At 37.7% G+C, this 21,948-nt stretch overlaps 1 protein-coding gene across 3 annotated transcripts; it reads left to right on the top strand.

Annotated features, from left to right (window-relative positions):
• Positions 1 to 928: 928 nt before the first annotated feature.
• LOC146481787 (REST corepressor 1-like) lies at positions 929 to 20,523 on the top strand. Of its 3 annotated transcripts, XM_085107885.1 has the most exons (17): positions 929 to 1,147; positions 2,032 to 2,076; positions 2,565 to 2,624; positions 5,273 to 5,359; positions 6,844 to 6,896; positions 7,774 to 7,852; positions 7,971 to 8,053; positions 8,524 to 8,645; positions 9,709 to 9,766; positions 10,472 to 10,537; positions 10,838 to 10,950; positions 11,572 to 11,659; positions 12,945 to 13,124; positions 14,223 to 14,280; positions 15,387 to 15,659; positions 16,675 to 16,838; positions 17,985 to 20,523. In XM_085107885.1, the coding sequence occupies exons 1-17, from the start codon at positions 1,138 to 1,140 to the stop codon at positions 18,147 to 18,149; spliced, it is 1,704 nt and encodes a 567-aa protein (XP_084964011.1). In that variant the 5' UTR covers positions 929 to 1,137; the 3' UTR covers positions 18,150 to 20,523. The 3 variants fall into 3 exon arrangements, with proteins under 3 accessions (XP_084964011.1, XP_084964009.1, XP_084964008.1); XM_085107883.1 differs by lacking the exons at positions 929 to 1,147; positions 2,032 to 2,076 and adding an exon at positions 2,140 to 2,458 and having other exon boundaries at positions 11,575 to 11,659; XM_085107882.1 differs by lacking the exons at positions 929 to 1,147; positions 2,032 to 2,076 and adding an exon at positions 2,140 to 2,458.
• The last annotated feature ends 1,425 nt before the right edge of the window (positions 20,524 to 21,948 follow it).

The raw sequence follows: 21,948 nt of genomic DNA, 5'->3' as shown, positions 1-21,948 counted from the left end.
ACTGCCAGGGTGATATGGCTGTGCGCATGCGTGAGATACTGGCCATACCGCGCAAATGTATAGTGTGACCATCGCAATACAAATGGTTTATTTTGATTTCGGGATCTTTTGGGAGGCGCTTCATGCCTTGCGCGGGGAAGTCGAAGAGAAAGACCTCGCAGCGGCGCTTCCCGTATCTTCGCTTCCATTCCTCTTGTTTTCAAGCTTCAACTTCAACTTCAAGGTTCAGCATAGTTGTTGTTTTGCTTCATTGATTTTGACTTTACTACTAGCCGCAAATAAGCGAAAATTGCTAATCGAGATGTAGCTGCTTCCAATTCCTTCTCTGCAATATTGCCACAGCGCAATTACACGATAAGTTCGAAATGTTTTCCCACTTCACGGAGTTCCTCTTCATTTATCCCCTCTCAACCTCGACCCCAGGCCTGCTCCGTGGGATCGAGGTTGACTCGAAAGACTTTTTCTCACGGCGACCTTAGGAGTTTTTTCCTCCTGCGAACAAGCAAGTCGGGGGGGGGGGGGGGGGGGGAGGGGAGAGCTTGCTCGCAGGCTAGCGTTTTTCCTAACAATGCACCCATTACTACCAACTGTATTAAATTTGTGAAAATCGCCTACATTAGACTACCTGCTTTACATTCAATAGTGAGGAAACGTTTTGGCACGCGATAACGAATACGACCCGGATTCTACCGAAAATGCCCCGAAGATGACCGGAATATTTCAGCAACTTTTCAAACACTACGGGGATTGGAGTACTTCAGGAGATGGTCTCAAGAAAAAGTTTTGTGTTTCAAATCTTTCAGCTCCGAAGTTTCTCCAAAACCTGTTTGCTTCGTTGAAAGATCACTCAAGCGAAAACATGAGCCAATCAGCGTTTTCAAATGCAAATAGACACGTGATTTTTGGTTACGCTTGAATGATATTGAATACCACGACAAATTTACATACATGCAGACATGTGGAGACCAAATATATGACTTTATAAATACAACCCGGTCGATACCGTATGGTTACCCGTAAGGCAAGATATCGACTAAACTTTGGAAACTTCACAAAAAGCCATCGACAGGAAAGTGGATACGATTCCATCGTTCAAGACTTCACAGCGGTGAGATTAACGAAGTTTCGGGGAGAAATATGAAAGGTGGTAAGTAAATATGCCTTTGTTTAACCCGCAGGCAGGCCAATTTAGACATTTATTATTCTGTGTAGATTTATAATATAGCGCGCATTTCGTTTTAATTCCCCAGCCTCGCCGTTCAACTTCACATGCCGTGTCAGCCTTCCATTTCCCGTTTAGAGCGATAAGTTGTAGAATTTTCTTGATTTTTCGCGTAGCTGTTGACTCCAACACGAAAGAAATTCTTGAATTTCTGCTTGTAAAACAAAGACCTTCTACTTTGGCTCCGGTATTTGATCTTCTAGGCTTTTAATCACGTAAAGAAGATAAACATATTTTTCCGCGGCCCGAGAAAATTTTCACTGTTCATTTCCGGTTGGGTAAAGCTTAGCTGTGCTTTAAATTAATTGACAGATCAACAACTTGCGCTTTGTCGGGTTTAATAATTCTATTTCGCCGATAGAAAGTTTGTTTTTTTTATTATAGTTTAGAATCATTTTTTGTTTGCCCTCAAAGAAGACGTTTATCCACGATTATAAATTATTCACCACCGTATTCTCATATTTCCGATACAGGGTACAATTGCAATATGTACCACAGATATTTTATCTGTTTATCAGCTGGCTCGAGTCTTCGTCCTTGGACAACGCCGATTAAATTTCCTCCTAAATGCCTGAAATTATTCCACAGTATCAATGTATGTCTGGCATCTGAATAGAAAGCCATGTGGTTTATAATTTGAAGAGTTAGGCAACTATGACCTCATAAACCTGTTGTTGGCAGCAATGGCAGGCACCATAGGCAAAATTGCGCAGAACAAGCAGGAACTATTTCAATTATTTTTATTATCTCGTTACGCTTATTGAATCACATCTCAGGGAAAAATACTCTGTTTAATTTATTCTAATTAGACAAAAGGGAGAATGGACACCCTCAGTACAGGAAAGACTTCAAAGGTAACGCATTCCTGTATAATTTATTCAATTCTTTGAAATTATCATACATTAATGTGACAATTGTCACGTGATCTTACCTGTTTTTGCGTCGGCTTGGCTTCGTCGTTCATCTTGGAAAAGTGGGAAAATTGCGTTATTTTTTCTTTTTATTTTTCCATGCGCTTCATCCTGTAGTAGGCCAAGCGTTTTTTCAAACTTCAATTTTGTAGATTTAGTTATTTTAAGGACTCTAAGGCGTTTTCAATGGCTTCGGACGCGAGAACATCGATCATGGCCCACTCAAAAGTGGATGGGAAGAATAAGGACGGGCTAGACGAAATGGAGATTGACAACAAGCAACACGTGTCCAAGACGGACAGCGATAGCGATGGAGAATATCACGGTTAGAGCTTTGATGACAAATATATTCGCCTAGGGGAAATGAGTGTTAATCCAGGAAGTCCTGTCCTCGAGAAGTTTAGCTTATCGCCGTATTTCTTTGTTCGCAGAACCCGGTATGAGAGTTGGTGAAGAGTTCCAAGCGGCCATTCCCGAGCTTATGTCAGAAAGTAAGTTTATATTTTGATTAATTATCGTATTTTTTTTCGTTAAAGCGGAGATAAGTGGTTACATTAAGCCTTTGTTGAACTGCCTGGGGAATTTCAGCGTGCTAATTGACGGACTTTAGGAAAGCGTTTACAACTTGTCGTTTGCGTTAAAAATATGAACTTCAACTTCAACTAATTGAGCTTAAGATCTTCCCTTAATTTCAACCTTTTTGTCGCGGTTGGTGAAAATATTTCCAATGAACTGTTTGTATTTGTACTCTTGAGTATTTCTTTGCCGTATAGCTTTCAAAATTAGTATTTTTTAGCTTAAAATTTAGTTGTAAATGAACGTTTACACTCGTTCTCTGTTGTCACCAAGGACTTGAAGTGTAGTAGAAAAAGGAATTTTTTTCACTTATTGCCATCTTTGAAGGATTGGCCAGTTTCCCAATACTTCTATATACCATAGTATTTCTACACTTGTAAAAAAAGGTCTATTTTAAAGCGAAAACTTGCACAAAAATTATATTTTGTTGGAGTGCCAAAAAGTGAATGGACGGGAATTGAATTTTTGGGAAAATTTAGCAAAATCAAATGGACTGAAAAAATGCTGTGTATCTTTTGCTTGTGCAAAGGTTTAGATTGCTGATTAACTCTAAAGCTACTTTACTGCTTTCTTAAACAACCAGATCTTTTACATATCAGTAGTTTTTTTTCATTTAAAATTATGTAATTCTTTAATCCTGTGAATTATTTATGTTAGGCATAAAGTCAGTCAGTCTTTTATATATTCCTTAACTGTTTTGAAATGATTCTTGAAGTTGATGGCAAAGTTACATGGATGTTTAGTTTTCACAGTAAAAACTGCAACTGTTTTGATACATCTCTTGTTCATCGTGTATACAGGAAAGTGTTCAACCCAGAGCCTTCCCTTTTAACTTGAAGTGCTGAGAGCATATTATGTACCAACCAACAGCTGTAAATGCATTTCAGATATACTTTTTGTTGTGTAAAACAGTAGATAAAACATTGGAGCAATGTTTCTTGAAGGAATTGAATTCATGAAAAAACTCCAGTGAATCGGAGCTGAAACAACAATAAGCGATTTGAAATGCATTTAGATCAGTTATGCTCTCTGCACTTCAGTTACATGTGCTCAAGGCTTTTTTGTTAAATTTGAAGAGAGGACAGGCAGGAGCTAGTTCCTCTCTTCTTCTGGACATTCTTTGGTAGGATAAGTTAGTTCCTCACACAAAAAAAATCACAAGGTTATCACAATGTTTAAAGTGTCTACATAATCTCTCACCAATGTATCTTTGCAATATGTTGTCTGAATATACCACTAATTATTGTGTGTAAATAATTTCTTTTCTTTGGAGAAAGGAAGTTTTATATTCAGAGCTTTAGTTTCTATCGCAGAGGCTTCTTCAGTGAAATAAAGTTTAAAAACATAGCTGTTCATCTCACCTTTGTACACTTGTTTTTGCTAAAGCGTCTGCAATAGAAGCAAGAGCTCCGAATTTAAAACCTCTTTCTTCAAAGAAAAGAATTTACACACGTTAAGTGTAATTTACATTCTGGATATAAGAATTAATTTTGTTACTAAAAACACTAATTATGGATTAAGGAATTGGAATAACAAACACAAACTACCTAAGCATATAACAGATAACCTGAAACACAGCTTCTCCTATAGTGGTGCCGCTCTATGGAAATATTACTCTGCCTCAAAATCTGAGACAGTGTGACTCCTTGGGGGGTTTCAAAAAGAAGGTAAAAGTGCACTTTTCTTCTTTGGGCTCCCACTCAGAAATCAAGTAAACCAGTTACTTTTTACTATACTTTTTATATAGATTTATGTTGTACTTTTGATTTTCCCTGCACAAAAATAAAAAGTTTGATCCACTGGAAACTTTTAAGTATTATGATTGAACTGTTTCTCCTTGCTATAAGCTTGAAAACTCTTGTAATTTATCTTCAAAAACAAAAACGAGTCAGTTCGATCCAGCTGTATCTTGTACTGCCTATTCTTTCACTGAAAAGCTTGCATTTTTTATTATTTATAACCTGGTAACTTTGAGAGAGCATTCGTATAAGAAAGTTTCAAAAAAGTTACTTGGATCTCACTCCCAGTTGGGCTAAGCTCCCTTCTTATAATAATTATTATAAACACATCAAACTCTTTACAAAGGAGAAAGGAGTAATTGTCAAGATCTTGGTAACTGGGGTAGCCAGTTTGATCAGGTTTGTGTGAAACTGCACGAAAAAAAAATAAAACAAAATAAAAAATGGAATCAACCAAGGCTGCTGTCCAAAAGGAGCCCAGTAGCCTGGAGCGCCCAAGAGAATACTCTGGGCGTCTTCCCTTTTAGCAGCAGCACCTAACACTTTACATGTTGGGCTCCTAACTTCTCAGTTTTTGGCCTTGTGGGTTCCTTTACATTTTTCTTAGGCAACAGCCTGGATCAACACTTTCCATGCTTCACTCTTTTACCATATTTATATCCTCCGATAGTTTAATCTTTTTAGCTCAAACAGCTTGTTTCCTCAGAAGGTTTTGGCCATCAGGGTTCAACAATACTAAACATTTGAAATCACTCGTTACGGCATTGCAATCAATACACTGGTGTACTAACCAACTTTTCTTTTTTACTCTTTTTTTCATGTAGACAAAGATGATGCTAAACAAGATCCTCATCTTAAGCATAATGCACTTCTTGTGTGGGCTCCAGCAGAGGAAATCCCAAATACAAAATGTAAGTGCTTTGGTACTATTATGGTGGCATACATGTAATTAACAAATTGACGGCAGTGTTCTATGGTCTATACTCTTATAGACCATAAAATGATGCCATAAAATGTTCAAAACTCAAGAGGTGGCAAGTAGTTTCCCTGCCAAGTTTTGAACATTTTATGGTGTCATTTTATGGTCTATAAGAGTATAGACCATAGAAAACTGCCATCAATTTGTTTTTGACGATAACATGGAAAAAGTACGGAATGGAATTGACTTTATTTTCCGTCGAGAAAGTGCTCACCTTACCTCTGACGTGATTTTTATTGTCTGTACTCTTATAGAAAATGGCTATGAGCCAATCAGAGTGCGAGAATTTTGACAGTTATTGTAAAAATGTAATTAGTCTTAAAGTTGTCAATAGCCCATAGTAGCCAGCCGTTATGCATAGCCAGCAACTACTGGGAAGATAATGCAGTTAGTTTCTAAAGAAACTGTGGTGCTGCGTCGGTGGGGAGTAGAAACGAATGTTTGGTTTATCAACAGAGTTGATAACTAAAGGTAAATTGACCACTGTAAAGAGATTCGAGTGCTGACGTTTCAAGCATTAGCTCTTCATCAGAGCTGGCTACTTAAAGGTTTGAAAATGACTTAAAATCAACAGCTGCTTTCCTCGGGGAGATGTCTTCTCCAAGCCTTCACGACGGCCCTAAGTATACATGTTAACAACGAGTAATACGATATTGAGAGGCAGGTGTTCTAAGGTTTACACCTTGGTTTCATGTAAATGTATATTTCAGAGACTCTACTGCCAAGCTCTTTTGAGTCACATCTTTCAACCAAAACCTTGTTGTTCAAAGCATGATAACACGAATCTAGGGCTTTGGTCTGTCCCAATTTTTTGCCTGTCGTGTAAACTGCCCTTAAATTGTATCTCAAAAAGGTCAAGTTTATCAGTGAAAAAATATCTTTAAACAACTGAATCTGAGAATATTGAAAAGGCTTGCAATTGGTTATCCTTTCATCCCAAATTAAAGCAAAATAAAAAAGTTACTGTAGTTGGCCTTAATACAACTGGAGACAGGTGAACAAAGAAATAATACTGTATTGCCTTGAATAATTCAACCAAAAGGACTAAAGTGAAACAAAGACAATAAAACTTGACTGCTCAATACAACTTTTATTCCATGGATTAAATTTGTATACATGTGTGTCTAAAGTATTCAGCACACTTTTCCTTGGTTTCAACAACTTCCTGATAAAGCACTGCTTATAGAAACGGACAAATAATAATATGACAAAGACAGTGAATTGTCCAGCATGTCATGAACGTGGCCCAAAGAGAAATCTGAGATCCTGATCTGAACAGTGTATGGAAAGACGTGAGAGGAACTGAGAATTTTCTCTGTCCAATGCTTATGACTGCTGAACACTATCCCTCGCTGTAAGTTGAAAATACAGGTGTTGAACCTTTCTTCTTCTTTCTTTCTTTTTGTTTGTTTTTAGTGGATGATTACGTGCTTGTCGCTAAGGATAAACATGGATACAACGTCGAGCAGGTGTGTTCATTTTATAAGAAAAATTTAAATTTTCTTTCATAGTAATTTCCACATTGGCAACCAAGTGATATTTACATTTTCCACCACATCACAGTACAGTACATGCATACAGTCTGTATTTTACCCATGACAAATATACAATCTTATCTTACATGTATCTTATCCTACTCTATCCGATCTTAGCCTATTCTTTTCCATCCCATCCCATCTTATCTTATCTTATCTTATCTTATCTTAACCCTTTAAGCCCTAACAGTGATCAACATCAAATTTCTCCTTGTAATATCAATACTTATTCAACCCCTGAGTTCATGAGAATTAAGGATATGATCACCCAAGGTGAATTTTCTTGATATTTTTAATAACTTCTCCCCAGTACTTTTATAAGAAAAGTATGATGACAAGGTACACTGAAGGAGAATTTGTTTTTTATATATTAGGGGTTAAAGGGTTAAGGTTACTTTACATGCACCAATTAATTAGGATGATTTGGCCCAATTTGACAAAGAAAATGAGTGAACAGCACAATAATTTATTAACGATAATATTTATAAAATCTGTGGCAGTGCTTTTAATTTTTTTTCCATCAGGCCGATTTTCACCCCATGTTACTCCAGCAGAAAAAGAAATTGGCCAACAAATTAATTATTTTAACATGAAAATTGGCCCATGTGACTGAAACAACTAATAATATTAAACCAATAAATTTAATAGTCATTATGCTTTTTAGCACTAAGGTGTTCATTTGAAAAGTTTTAAAATAACGTTAATAAATAATAATTATGGTACAGTAATTTACTGTATGATACTTACAGTTAAGACTGAATGTTTTTATTAGATTTTTAATATTCATTTACATTAACCTTGTTATCATTAGGCACTTGGAATGCTGTTCTGGCATAAACATAATCTTGACAAATCATTAACAGACTTGTCAAACTTTACACCATTTCCAGGTATGTAATGTCTTCCACTATCTTAATTTGTACAATTGTACAATACTCATTGTAACATGCAAATTTCTTGTATTCCACTGTGAAGTATCAATTCTCATTTGTATTTATTACATTTCAGATGAGTGGAGCATGGAAGATAAAATACTGTTTGAACAAGCTTATAGTTCTCATGGAAAAAGTTTCAAACGCATTCAACAAATAGTAAGTATGATTTGCCATTGATCAATGGCTGCCATACAGGAACAAAATAATTTTAACTTTTTTTCTTTTAAATATTACGGAAAACATTTTTCACAAAGAGTATGTTATATAAAGAAATATGGGGTTATGTTTTAAAGCCTCTGGTGAATAAATGATTTATTTTTTAAGTTGGTGACACAGGCATACTCAGAAAAAGAAAATCTCAGTTCTCCCAATAAGTTTGGACGCTCTAGACCACTGAGCTACAGGAGACTTGAGGGAGTTAGGCCATTAAACTAGGTTCATGTGACAAACATCCTGCATACTGCTAGGATCTATGTCAATTAGTAGAAGAGTAACAAAGAGTAACTTTGTGTATCATTGTCTATCAAGGCTGAGCATTTTTACATTGTAGATAACAAATATAGCAATATCATGTTCTTTGCAAGTTACATACACTGAAATATTTGCATGTGTTTGTGTGTGTTAAGTTGCCAGATAAAACAGTGGCAACCCTTGTTAAGTACTACTACTCATGGAAGAAAACAAGAAGTCGAACAAGTTTGATTGATAGGCAAGCAAAGAGAATGGCAGTACAAAAGGAACCAATCAAGTGAGTCATTCACTTCATACATATTGGTTACATATTGACATTATATACATTTATTTACAATAACTGTCCTGAAGAATTCCCACATGGTGATTGGCTTGTAGCCATTGTCGATAAGTGTGCAGACAATAAAAGTGATGTCAGATGTAACATGCATGCTTTCTCGACAGAAAATAAAGCCAAGTCCGCTTGTATATTTTCCATGCTATTGTAAGAAAACAAATCAACAACAGTTTTCTATGGTCTATACCATAAAATGATGCCATGAAATGTTCAAAACTTGATGGTGACACCACTCATCTGTGGCTTATGGTTCCACTTGAGTTTTGAACATTTTATGATGTCCTTTTAACTAGCTGTTTGAGGGTCAATGATATAATAGTTGTGGCTTGCTGGGCATCTTCTCGATTTCCTATCATGGATTTTACATAATTTAAACTGTTCCTTCAGCTTCATGAACAATTTCTGATTCTCCTTTCTCTTGGTTTAATTTAACGCCAACCTGAGGTTTATCAAATAATTAATGATAATGCAACACTGTAAAACTTGTCACCACTGAAATTATTTAGGATTCAAACCCACGACCTTTGGGTAACTAGTCCACTGCTCTACCATCTGTGCTACAGAGCCATGATTAACGGGAACAGCTCATGAGTGAATCCCACTTGATCTTTGTATGTATACAGGAGTATCCCACAAAAAACATGTGCAACATGTGCCACATGTAAGCTAGAAAGCCAAAGGGCCAGGCATTGGGCAGACTAACCATCTGTGAACAAGACCTTGCCTGGCTGATATTATCATCTTAACCAACATTTTCCATAGCCACATAGAAAGAACATATCCAGTTTAACTATTCTGCCCGGGTGCTCCCGACCAACATCTCACCTAGTGCCTGTTCAAAATCTTAATGAAACCCCTTAGTTTAGAACCATTCTCTGGCATATACATTCTATGTATCGAATAAATGACAATGTGAAAGTCCAGAAATTGATGGAATTTTTCCATGGAGCACCTTGTTATTATTTTTTTACAGTAATTGTTCATTTCTTTTCTTTATGTTCAGTGATCCTGAGAGTGACAACAGTGATTCAAGTGATAGTGACTTTGAACCAGAAAAAGAGGTATAATTATTTGCTTCTCAGTGACATTTTGCTCGTCAAAGCCAAGAAATTTGTATTACTAAACGTCATCATGATCAGAAAACACAAAATTTGCATTAAATGCATGTCCAACTCATGGCAGTTGGTGAGTTTTTTTATGGTATTGTGTTTTAAGGTACGTCCTAGCATGTTGATTAAATTTTTTTCTAGGGTAGCATGTTTTAGTGTATCCAAGTATGTTGCTGAAAAAATTGCACGCTTATCTTAACAAAAGATTTGGTGTGATAACCGCTCCCCCTTTATTTGACCAATTAATTATGCACACAAAGTGTGCTGTGGATGTGTTAATGGACTTCCTAATGACTTGCTTCCTCAAGAAATAAAGCTGTTTACTCGAAACTTGAATCACATTCTCGTTTGAATAACAAACTAAGGTGTTTTGTGTGGTTGAATCCTGCGCGTATTGAGCATCGAGTTGGGTTTTTGCTTGTGTTTGTTTGTTACTCGATTCTTGCGAGGATCGAGTCGAGACTGTCAACTTACATCTGAGCACTTGGTGCTGTGCTGTTATTGTTTTTTTTAAAATTTATTTTTCTATAACTCAGTGTTGTGAAAGTAAATACAAATAAGATGTTTTCTGATCAAGATGAGGTTTACTTTCAGTTTAATTATCATGAAGATTCTGTTTACCACCCATGATGCTAATTGATTTTATTGTGTTCACAGCAAACAAGACAAACAAATGGCCAGAGTAAACCAAAACTAATAAAACCACAACCTACAATTATACAAGTATGTTTGCTTTATTAATTTTATAGGAGATTTATTGTTCAGCTTTGTTGATAATAATGAAAAGATGTGACCAGAATGTTGTGAAAATATACTGTAAACTTTCCTTGAATTAATAGGTAGATCTCATTCATTTAAGTTTATCTATTTTTGAATTCAATCACTCTACTGTATGCCACTGTTCTTTGCTGTACTCTGCTCTAGTCAGCTCTAATCTATCCCACCCCGTCTGCTCTGCTCTGCCCCACCTGTCACATGCACTGTTTGATAGTGAAGTGATTTGTTCATTTATTTCCTGTGCAGGGAACAACAGCAACAACCATAACAGGTCCTTGTGTTAACTGTCGCTCACAATCAAGCCAGCTTCATGCCACTCAGAAGGGAAACATGTGTAGCGCTTGCTATCAATTTTTAAGGTATACACTGTAAAACCCTAACCTTCTACTAACTTTCTTGCAGTTTGTCATCTTATGTACATTGTAAGTGCAAGTGCCACAGTCAATTATTTTCAATTTACAGGACTGTCACTCCCATATGTCATTGAACTACACTCCTGTACACGTTGTCATTAGCTTGTTTTTTTTTTTTCTTTCCTTGGGAGGGTTCATGACACTAAAATAGTTGAGATTTGTTCATCAGTAGTACCAATGTATCACCAAGTGCATTCAGTCATAATAGGTTTTGTGAATGACAACCCTGCTTTAAAACATAACCAACAAACAATCAATCAGTCAGTCAGTCGGTCATTTGAAGGGGTGCGCGGAATAAGGCCCTAAGTGACTTTTGATGTAAGGTCAAATTCTCCTTTCATTTCACAAGTGATAACAAAAAAATATGGAAGGAGATTCTAGCAGTTCATCAGAAGTCACTTAGGGCTTTTTTTCCAGGCACCCCTTCATTTGATCAGTTGATTGGTCAGTCAGTCATACAAACTGTTAATAAAAGAGTTCCCTAAAAGGTATTTTACCTAATTGTACTGGTCAAAAACAGCATTGTGATTTGTCAGTACAAGCCTTGAGTACAACATTATTTTACAGAAGAACTGGAACTCTGCGACCAAGACATGAGGGAAGAGAACCTAGAGCTGGACATAGAGGAAATAAAGTGAAAAGAAAGGCACCAAAGGTTTGCTTGTTTCCTTGCCTAGCCAATAGGGCATCGTATGGCTCTGCCTCTCATCTTACCAATTTATTTCATCTGAACCAGACATCTATGCTTACCTAGTACATGTTCATGAATATACATACACCTGCAGAACTAAAATAGTTCTCTGAGTAAAGCTTTGTGTACATTACCCAAAAATTCTGATAAGTTCTCTCTTAGTTTAGCCAACCCCCCCCCCCCCCCCAAAAAAAAAAAAAAGAAAAAGAAAAAGAAAAAGAAAAAGAAACTCAGGCACAAAAATCCTTACCACAGATAAATCCCTCTATAAGCCTTTGGATTGTGAGGGCTGTACTAGGTGTTTCAGGCAGTTGGTTAAATTGAAGAACTGAGAGAAGCTCAGAACCCAGTACTTGCTGATAATTTCAGTACATAGAGAATGAAAAATACTCCGAGTATGTTCATTGTGTCAAAATATTTAGACAACAAATGACAGAAACTAAGTTGGAAACAAGTAATATTTTGGTACGAACTATACAATCATCAGACTAAGAATATGCATACAAGGTAGGTCTTAAATAGTGTGTTAACAACAATATTTAGAAAGTGATTCAAAAAGTATACTCATGAGAAAAGGCAAAGTTCTCTAATGGATTTCAATCCATTTGTTAAGAGAAGGTGTTAGGCTTTGGATATAGTATGCCTCTTTGTAAAGGAGAAGATTGTGCGGTCCCAGAATGTATCCATACTCCCCCCACAGAAGGGTTTTGGTTTTGCATTCCCATCCCCCCAGGAAATTCCAGTTTAGCTTCATACTTTGCTTCTAACAGTTTGGCTTTTAAGACCCCCCTCCCCGTAGGAATTTCTATTGACCTTTGATTGGGTGGGTATGGTTTTTTTCTGGAACTGTACATTCCAGTTGTGGTCGGACTCTAACACTGTGGTATTTTTTGCGGACAACAGCTGGCTGCTTTTGAACTGTATTTTGTGGATATCAAAAAAGAATGATGGCTTCATGTTAGTGATGTATGAACATCTTTGGTAGCTCAGTCTGCCTTCTTACTTAGCAGTTAAAGTCATTCTTTCTTTTTGTCATCCTGGCCCGCCTAGATTAGCTTTGCTACCTGCGGCGCAAAGAAATTGTACATGTAAATTTATACAAATACCTTGAAAGTTGAAGTTGAAGTTGGAAGTGGTCAAGTCATTTTGGAAGTCTTGGCAATCAAAGTACATGTATTTAGTGAGTGCATACATGTACATGTACATGTACAGTTGTATGTGGAACTCCTTCATATCTTTGTTTCTTCAGGGAATGGTTTTGTCACAAGAGTATCTTGTCGCTGTGTCTGGTACCCATGGTGATGCCCATGTGCGGCCACAGGAAATGGAAATAGTGAACCTCAAGAGGCAGATACAAATGAACAAGCAGTCAATAAGCCAGAACAAGTATCAACTGGAGAATGGAATAGAAGTCTTCAGACCAGGAGATGTGAGTCAACTGTACAGTATATCAGACTGATCATTGTATAATGCAATTTCTGGGACTTGATTGGCTTAGTGGCCATGGTATATGAGCCATTATACCATGCGTGAGGTATAGCGACCACTGAAATTGTCTTCTGGTTGTTCTTGCAAAGCAAAATGCTTGTGTTTGTTTTTAATACAACAATAATATTGTTTTTCCACTTTCCACTCGCTAGTTGGATACGAGATATTATAGCCTCATAGATCTCATATCCAACACATGCTCATGGTATAGCTGTTTAATAATTATGTTTCTGTAAAATAGTCTGTAATCTTTTGTAGGTCAGTGTAGTGTAATGATCGCATGTAATACTTTTATAAGTGAGTAATGTTTGTTGTTTGTTTGAGAGGTTCAATAAAAAAAAAAAAAAAACGACAACTGTATATCAGTGATAAGGGGGTTAGCTAATCTCAAGAAACTCTGATGTTGTGTTGGTGGGTTAGTGGAGACGAATATTTAACAATTATTCCACAAGCGCGCGTTGGATATGGGATGATAGATAGCCAACGAGGCGCGTAGCGCCGAGTTGGCTATAATCATCTCATATCCAAGAAGCGCGAGTGGAATAATTGTTTTATTAAAAACAATCAAGTAATATTGGTTGGCCTTGCTGATTTCCTTTTCAAGAGCAACCAGAAAACAATTTATGGTCGCTACTTCTCGGGCATGGTATAATAGCTCATATACCATGGCCGCTAGCCAATCAAAACCCTGGAATTGCATTATACAATGATCCAGTTTTTAATAATTGGTTTTATCAACTGAGTTGCCAAGGTAATATGGCCACCCTTAAAAGGGATTGAAGAGCTGACATGGATGGATGGATGGATGGAAAACTTTTTTCATCCACTGCGATTTTATTGAAAACTTTGCAATAAGTATTTGTTCTGCCTAAAAGCCGCACATGCATTTGATCCTATTTCAATTTTCACAATAGAGGTAATACATTATTACAAAATTAGTATTGCCATGTACACTGTGTAGTGTAAATGGTCATGGGTTTCATTTCTCAAGTCATTTTACAAAAAAGTGTTAACCTTGTAACTTGGTTTTCTTCCTTAGCAAAATAACAAGAACAATGCCAGGTGGTCAAATGAAGAGTTGCTGTTAGCAGTCCAATGTAAGTACCATGTACAGTGTTCATGTATTCCATAGTGATTGAAAACAGTAACTACTGTAAGATTGAAACAACTTATCAGCAAGGTACTGTTTGTCTTACTTGACATGTATGGTCCCAGTGACATACATGTAGCACAGGCTGTCCCTTCAGCAAAGATGACCATAAGGGAATAATCACTCTGTTAGGTCAGGGTCTTTTACTAGTGTACAAGTGTGGGAATGGGGAGGGGTTTTGTCTGAATGTCCCAGTTCCTCCTTCCGCGCAGGGAAGGGAGTCATATTGACCTCCTCCCCATAAACACCTGCTTACTGGAAGCCTGCATTTCTTTGCTATAAGTGTACCTATGACTAATTGATTTATAAATGCTTTGTAAATGGAACACCCGCCAGATATACAGCTCAAACTTCAAAGAAACATTAACGATGTTTCCTCTGAGACACCTTAACTTAGATTAAGTCTGTCACCTGTTGGAATGGTTTGGATTTTAGGAAAAAGGGGCACAGATACTGCTTGCTTTATGGACAAATGGTGGATGAAGACCTCAGCCTTTATTTGTGAGAGCTGAGCACCAGAGCATATTAAGGGAATTTTGGCAATCATTCCAATTTTTTATGACCTTTATGTATGATCATGTAGTGATGTACGTGTACGTGAGAAATTTTCACTTTAAGGGTTTTAAAATATGATACCCTGTTGCCAATTTTTCCTGTTTGTCTTGCTTTTGCCATCTCGCAAATGGTGTTTTTCTACCATTTCTCATAATTCCCTTTTCTCTTGCATCCCACCTCTCCTTTTTACAGGTTCTCACCACCATTTCCAAAACAATCAGACCCTCCACATGTACACTTTACCTTGTTAACCCTTTCACTCCCATGATCTGAATGTTAATTCTCCTCACTGACTACCATGCATTATTTTTAAAGTTAGTTCACAGAATTTGGTGTTACATCAAACAATATCATCTAGTTGATGATTTTCTTTGTTCTCATCACCTGTCTGGTTGACAATGTATTGATAATGTAAGGAGAAACTACATATTGATCACTCCTGAGAGTGAAAGGGTTAAAGCACTTCTAACTTCAATACTCATCTTATCCACATGACAGCTGTAAGGCGCTATGGTAAAGATTTCCAAGCCATGGCTGAAGTGCTAGGTAACAAGAGCGTCAGTCAGTGCCGCAATTTCTTTGTGAACTACAAGCGCCGTTTCAATCTGCAGCAAGTTCTGGAGGAGTATGAAGCTGAACAGGGAATCACAAGCAGCGATAGAAAAGACGATGATTTACAGGTTCTTCATATGTCTGGTTCACCGGCAGGAAGTAGTGGAAATTCGTCACCTAGTCAGCCAGACAGATCTTCTCCATCCTTCCCCACCCAGGGTAAGCTTCCATATCAAGACTTAATTTAGTTCCATTTAATATGGCCAGAACTTTAGGTTTGACTTCTGATAAGAGCACAGTATGCCTGTGACATTTTGAATAATACATCATTCTCATTTAATCCAGTACGTGTAGTTCTTAATAAGTTTAGTGTTCTTAGACTTTTATTATCGTCAACTGGTAATCGGAAGGTCTTAGGTTCGACTCCTGATAGGAGCACTCGGATTTGCTGTGAGATTTGCGTTTGTTTTCTTGATAAAAATAAGTACATAGATGAGGATAGTGTGAAATAATTCTGGCCTTTGATGCTAATCCAAAACTACTCAATTTTACTGAGAAACTGAAAAGAGCGAGCGGCAATTATAGGATAATTATGGTTGCATGTTCATTTTTGCAGTTTGCAGTTTGGTGTAAACGGAATTCTAAATCTAACTAAAACTGAACCAAAGCAAGTTTGCTGCACATTTGTTTTGTCCTGTGTCATCATGTACATGTACTGGACAGTGTATATTGTCCTTAGAAAAATACTTTTGTTCAGCCAAACAAATTAAACAATGCATTCTTTCAACAACTATTCTCACCTGAACAATCACTCTTAGTAGACTACAGAACTGCTGGGTTCAAACTTCCCTGTCAGCAGAGGCCTCTTTTCTGTTGTATTCACTGAACTGATGGGCGCAAGGAAAAGAGACTTCTGCCCCGAGTCGAAACGGACTTCAATTCAACCCCTGCCATAGTCCGTTCACTGTCATTTAGTGAGCCCGTATGTGCTAAAAGCATCATGTGACGGTTCGGTCTCTAGATAACTGTGGTGCATGCTCAATACAGTCCATTTCGACTGAGGGCAGAGGTCTGTTTTCTTTGCGACCGTCAGTTCAGCAAATTCAATGGAAAAGAGGCCTCTGCTAGCAGGGAAGGTTCAAACCAAATTTGTTATTTTTATTGTTTCTCCTCCTTGTTTTCCCAGACGTTTTCCTCCAAAACTAATGGCCATGTCTCTGACTTTTAATCTTAGGTATGCCTGGTCAACCACCTCCACTTTTAAAACCATCGGGATCGCAAGGTCAGCGGCATCCACCCCCCTTACAGTCCCAGGTGGGAGTCCCGCGGTCGAACCAGGTTGGACTCCAAGGTCCACCACCACTGATTAAACCCATGGTACGACCAATTCAACCCCAGGTGAGTCTAGACACATTCTTGGACTGAAACACAGCTAGAGAGCAATTTTGTTTTGTACAACTTGTGGGTGGTGGCAGGAATGGTAAATAGTGGTGGTACAGTACTAGAGCTTTCTTTACAAGCTGAAATGTTTTTTCCATTCATTATAAAATGCATGATCAATACTTTTGAGTTTGCTTTCAGAATTTTGGGGCTTTTCAGACTTAAAACTTGTATCCCGAGAGCTGTGCCTTTGTGCTGGATGTCAAATGACAGTTAATCTTTTAATGGCTATAATAGCCCCATGCTGTAAGAAAGACTGTGAGATGCCTTTGCAGGACAAAGATTGTAACAACCAAACTGACTAACCCCCATTTCACTTCTAGAGTTACCTGTTGTTATTGTTGTTGTTGTTTTTCATTCTTTTATTTCAAAATTGTTTACTTTCTTGAGCCTGTCCCAATAGCTCAATTTATTAAGGCTACTTACAGGTTCTCAAGTGTTTTCCTGTCAATTTTTGTTTAGATGGATAAAGTTGTTGTTGTTGCTTAAATTACAACACTGTGAGACTGCATAATTTAATGACTTAAATTCTTTTCTTTTTATAAACATGGATGCCAGTTTGCTGCATCTTTATAACATTAATTTTGTCATATCTTTATGACAGTTTGCCTTTTCTGGTAACGTAATATAGAGAGCACCATATTACGCAGCACCACATTTTCTATTCATTAATGACAGCCGAGGTGGCCTCTCTTATAAGCCTGGTGGTTTCTTGAGGTCTTCTCGCCCTTATTGTAAATTGAATGATTTATTTTTATTTAGTAAGGCAAATAAATGATGATGGTGATGATGATGATGATGATGATGACGAGATTTAGAATCACATTGTGTGTAATGGCAAATGGCAAACATGAGATTTGCGTTTATGTTTTCTTGAAAAAATTAATTAGTACACAGATGAGAATGGTACCAACTGATTGTGACTTTTGATGCTCTCTCAAAACTAATCAATTTTACTGAGAAACTGAAAACAGCAAGTGGCAAATACAGGGTAAAAATGCTCATTTCTGCTGTGTACTGTTTGCAGTAAGCGTAATTCTAATAATTATCTCTAATAATTATTATTATGTTAACTTTCTGGCTTCTTTTTCTTTTTCATGCTAGCCTCTTCGTCCTCAAGCCAATCCCATGATGCGACAATCTCCTCCTCCACATTTAATTCAGCAGATGATGGAGCAAAAACCCCTTGGCGTCCCAGTAGGGAGGTCTGAGTCACCCCACAGTGCCTCAGGCACCCCTCCCCTGAGGCAGACACGCTCTGGCATGTAATCATGACAATCTACCCCTTGTTGTTCAAATCAAAGTCATTTATTATAAAAATATTTTGCAGAAAGGGATCGAATTAAAATGAAAGGAATACAGTACATTTCTCAGAACTTTGAAATTAGTTTTCACTATCCTGGTATCAGGTTCTTATTTTGTTTTGAGCAAGTTGTGTAAGAGCATTGGAGTATCATTCTTTAGAGTGATAGTTGTTGTTTATCTCAGGACAAATGTGTAGTTCCAGATAATATCCGTATTTTGGATTGTGTAGTTCCAGGAAAAATCTATACCCACCCCATGGAAGGTCATCAGAAATTCCTGGGGGGAGGGGGTTCTTAAAAGACAAAATTTTAGAAGCAAAGTATGAAACCAAACTGGAATTTCCTTGGGGGAGGGGGGAGTGCAAAACAAAAGAACCTTCCGTGGGTGGAGTATAGATAGTTTCTATAACTGCTTTTTCCACATAGTCAAAAGCTTAGCAAAAAGACCTTTGTATTAGGAAGCACTGTCCTTAAAAAGTCATAATTATTGCTATATACAATTGGCATTCAGCAGAATACTGATATATGCTGTAGTTCTGAAACTACTGGCTTGCTCCCAGAGATGGTTATTTATTTCTCTATCTTTTGTGTTTATTTTTGTGTCAAGCATTTTCTTCATCACACACTCAAAAAACTTCCTTGCTAATGCAGTGGTAATTTAACTACCACGCCTCTTCTTTAAGCTTTGGTTGATGGGGCCAGCGTGTGTAAATAAAGATTGATTCATGCATTACATTTAGGGTAATAAGTGGATGAGTTTGGAAAAAAACGCAAATAACAATATAGAAACAAGAACAGCCTTACTTGTTACAATCATGATATCAGGTCCACAGTGGACAAGTGTTCCAATGTAGTGTTAGCATTTCCAGCGTGCAGCTTGCAGTAATGAGTTGAACAGTCCTTACCTATGTTATGTAGTTTCAATGTTGGGAGAACCATTGTTCAATGCTATTTATGTTGCAACAGCATTGCAATCCAGTGTTAATATGTGACCAGCTCGGGGTACTCCCATATAAAAGTTGCAGGGGTGATCGTCAGAAAGTTTGAAAAGAACCCCTAAAATGTACCAGAATTCTGTTTTGTGGGCGTGGTCCGCACATCTTTTGCCCCCAAGAGGTACCAACTCCAAAACAATACACTTACTGACACTTTGAAAAATATTTGAAATAGCAATAAAGATTATTGGGTACCACCATACCTCTGACGTAAATCATTCATGCTAAGGGGTACCAAACCACGAATTTTTAACCCCTTTAAAGGTATAATGATTACCCCATCGCTTTTATATGGAAGCCGCCCACCTGGGGTGACTAGCCCCTTGCTTTAGTTCAACATTGCCTTGTATGAGGAGACATGACTGAATAATTCAAAATGAGTATGAAGTGAATGTTTACTTGTCGAATATTACACTGAATGACAGTACTGTTAGCTTAACTTATGAGGATTTTTGCACTTTTTGTTGGTTTGTTTACACGTACTCTACTCTTCGCAGTCTTGTTTACATGTACTTCATTGTTCACAGTTGACTATGTTCTGGTTAGCTCTAAAGTCTTGAAACTCTCAACATCCCTTCGTCTCCTTCTCACGCACCCCACCAACACACTCGCAATCCCATTTGTAATAGTTGAATCATCAGACGGCAAAAGTGTGACAATCCCCATCCAAACCATCCAGGCACAAGCTTGATGCATCAATTCTCCTTACCAGTTTTTTTGCATTGCTATTTAATGTTAGTTCTAAAAATTCAGTGAAATATGAAGAGCGGTTTATCAATAGGCCATTTCCGAGTTTCTTTGAACCTTGTTATGAAAGGGAGGTGAAGTGCAAAGTTTTTATTGTGAAATTAGTTTTCATTCATATGCAAATTACAAAACTAATTTTCATATGAAAGTGCACTTAGCCTCGATTTCATAATGAGGTTCACAGCAACTCGGAAATGGCCTATTATTTTGTTGTCATCCCTTGTCACATGTCAGTCTGGTAATGTGTTGATAACTTGAGGAGAAATTGTGAGGACAATTTTGATGTTGTTTCGCCTTGGGATTTGGGGTAAAGCTTGTGATCATATGCCATACATGTTTGTGTTTACCTCTCCCATCCGCTATGGAGGCCTGTGCAAATACCTCTAGTGTCCATGAGGGACAATCAAAGCGATGGTTGTATTCATAGGCTGGCTAGCTTCAGTCAGGGTTTCCGTAGGGTCTTGCGTTGTATGAAAGCTGTCGTTCCTCAGTCTGTAACTATCTGATGTAAAAAGCTCTGTATATTTTGCCCATCACTGTTACCATTGTTGCTTTACAAGTGTCCCGTGCAATGAAATTAAAAAGCAATGATTCCTATTTTGACTCATTACTCTGTTAAACGTACATTTAATACAAGTAAAGGAAGTGGTCAAACTATTATACTGAAACAGGACCCACTCCAAACCATAAAATAGATGGTGGTCTCTGCCTGCACCCTTCTTCCTCGACCTCAAAAGATGGTGTCTTTATTGCATAGCCACCTCTCCATCCAACAGTAAAAAATGACAACAATATTCAAACCTCACTTTTCTTGTTTATCGAGGATTGTTGACGCTTGCTAGCTGAATATTTCTATTATTCTTTCAGCTTTATTGGTCAATTAATTAATGAATTAATAAACAGAAAATTATAAATATGAGAGAAAGAAATATGAAAAGAAAGACCAAAAGGGTTAGCGCGAACGGGATATGATACCCATGCGAGGCGCAGCCCCAACCTAAGAAAAATCAAGTAAAAATTACAAATGAGAACACTAATAAAAAACACGAAGATTACAAACGGTGGCACGAACAGTCACGGGAGAGGAACCAGGTGCAAGGCATGTCTTATGCAAGGCATATTTCTGTGTAAACTCAAATTTTAAAACCAATAAAATTTTGTCGGTAATGTTCATGAGATAGGTGGTGTCTTCAATAGCCCCCATCCCTACCCCAGACAAAGTGGGTCTTGAATGAACAGTTCCCTAATACAAAAATGCTGTCTGTGTAGGAGTGGGGGTGTGCAATTGACGGTTTACAATTCTTCTGTGGGGTGAGATTGTACGTCAGCATGTGAAGGCGCGCGCCACTGGCAGCTCCCATCAGTCCATATTTTGATCTCACCCACCCACCCAACCCACGCATGAATGTGAAAGACTGATGAAATTAGAGATAGCGGAGATAGACCACCACACCGGGGCCGACTACATCCCGTACTCTTTTCGAACAGTGTGTGGTTTCTTTAACGTCCCACAGATTACTAGGAACAAGTGTTGTGAGACGGGACCTACGATTAAAAATTTATCGTCCTTATCAGAGAAGACTCGAAAGTCTAACCGTTTGTAGATTTTAAAACAAAGGGAGCACTTTCTCCTCAGTTATTTAAAGACCTTGAGGACTTGAGCGTTGGTCTGGCCGGGAGTTTGAATGCGTGACCTCCCACACGGCAGTCCATTGCTCTCCCAACTGAGCTAACCGGTCGGATATCTGTCATCCCATATCCAATACGCGCTCGTAGAATAATTGTTAAATATAACACAAAATGGGAGTTTAACCTCGAAATCGATCTGCCTACCATGTACTACGAAATGCGGAGTTGCTTGGTTAAAATAAATGCTTTACCCGGTGATTTCGGCCTTTGCTTAGATTTGGATGAGAAATTAAAGATGTGGATCATAGCAACGAGAATGAGTTGTTTTAAAGAGTTAGAAAACTAAAAACAGAAAAGTAGACATGAGTATCAAGGTGTAAATTAAAGAACAAA

The sequence above is a fragment of the Pavona decussata genome, unplaced genomic scaffold (assembly GCF_977016875.1).
Source record: "Pavona decussata unplaced genomic scaffold, jaPavDecu1.1 SCAFFOLD_48, whole genome shotgun sequence".
Taxonomy (NCBI): Eukaryota; Metazoa; Cnidaria; class Anthozoa; order Scleractinia; family Agariciidae; genus Pavona; species Pavona decussata.
Note: the sequence above shows the minus strand (reverse complement) of the source record. Positions and strands in the feature narration are given on the sequence as shown.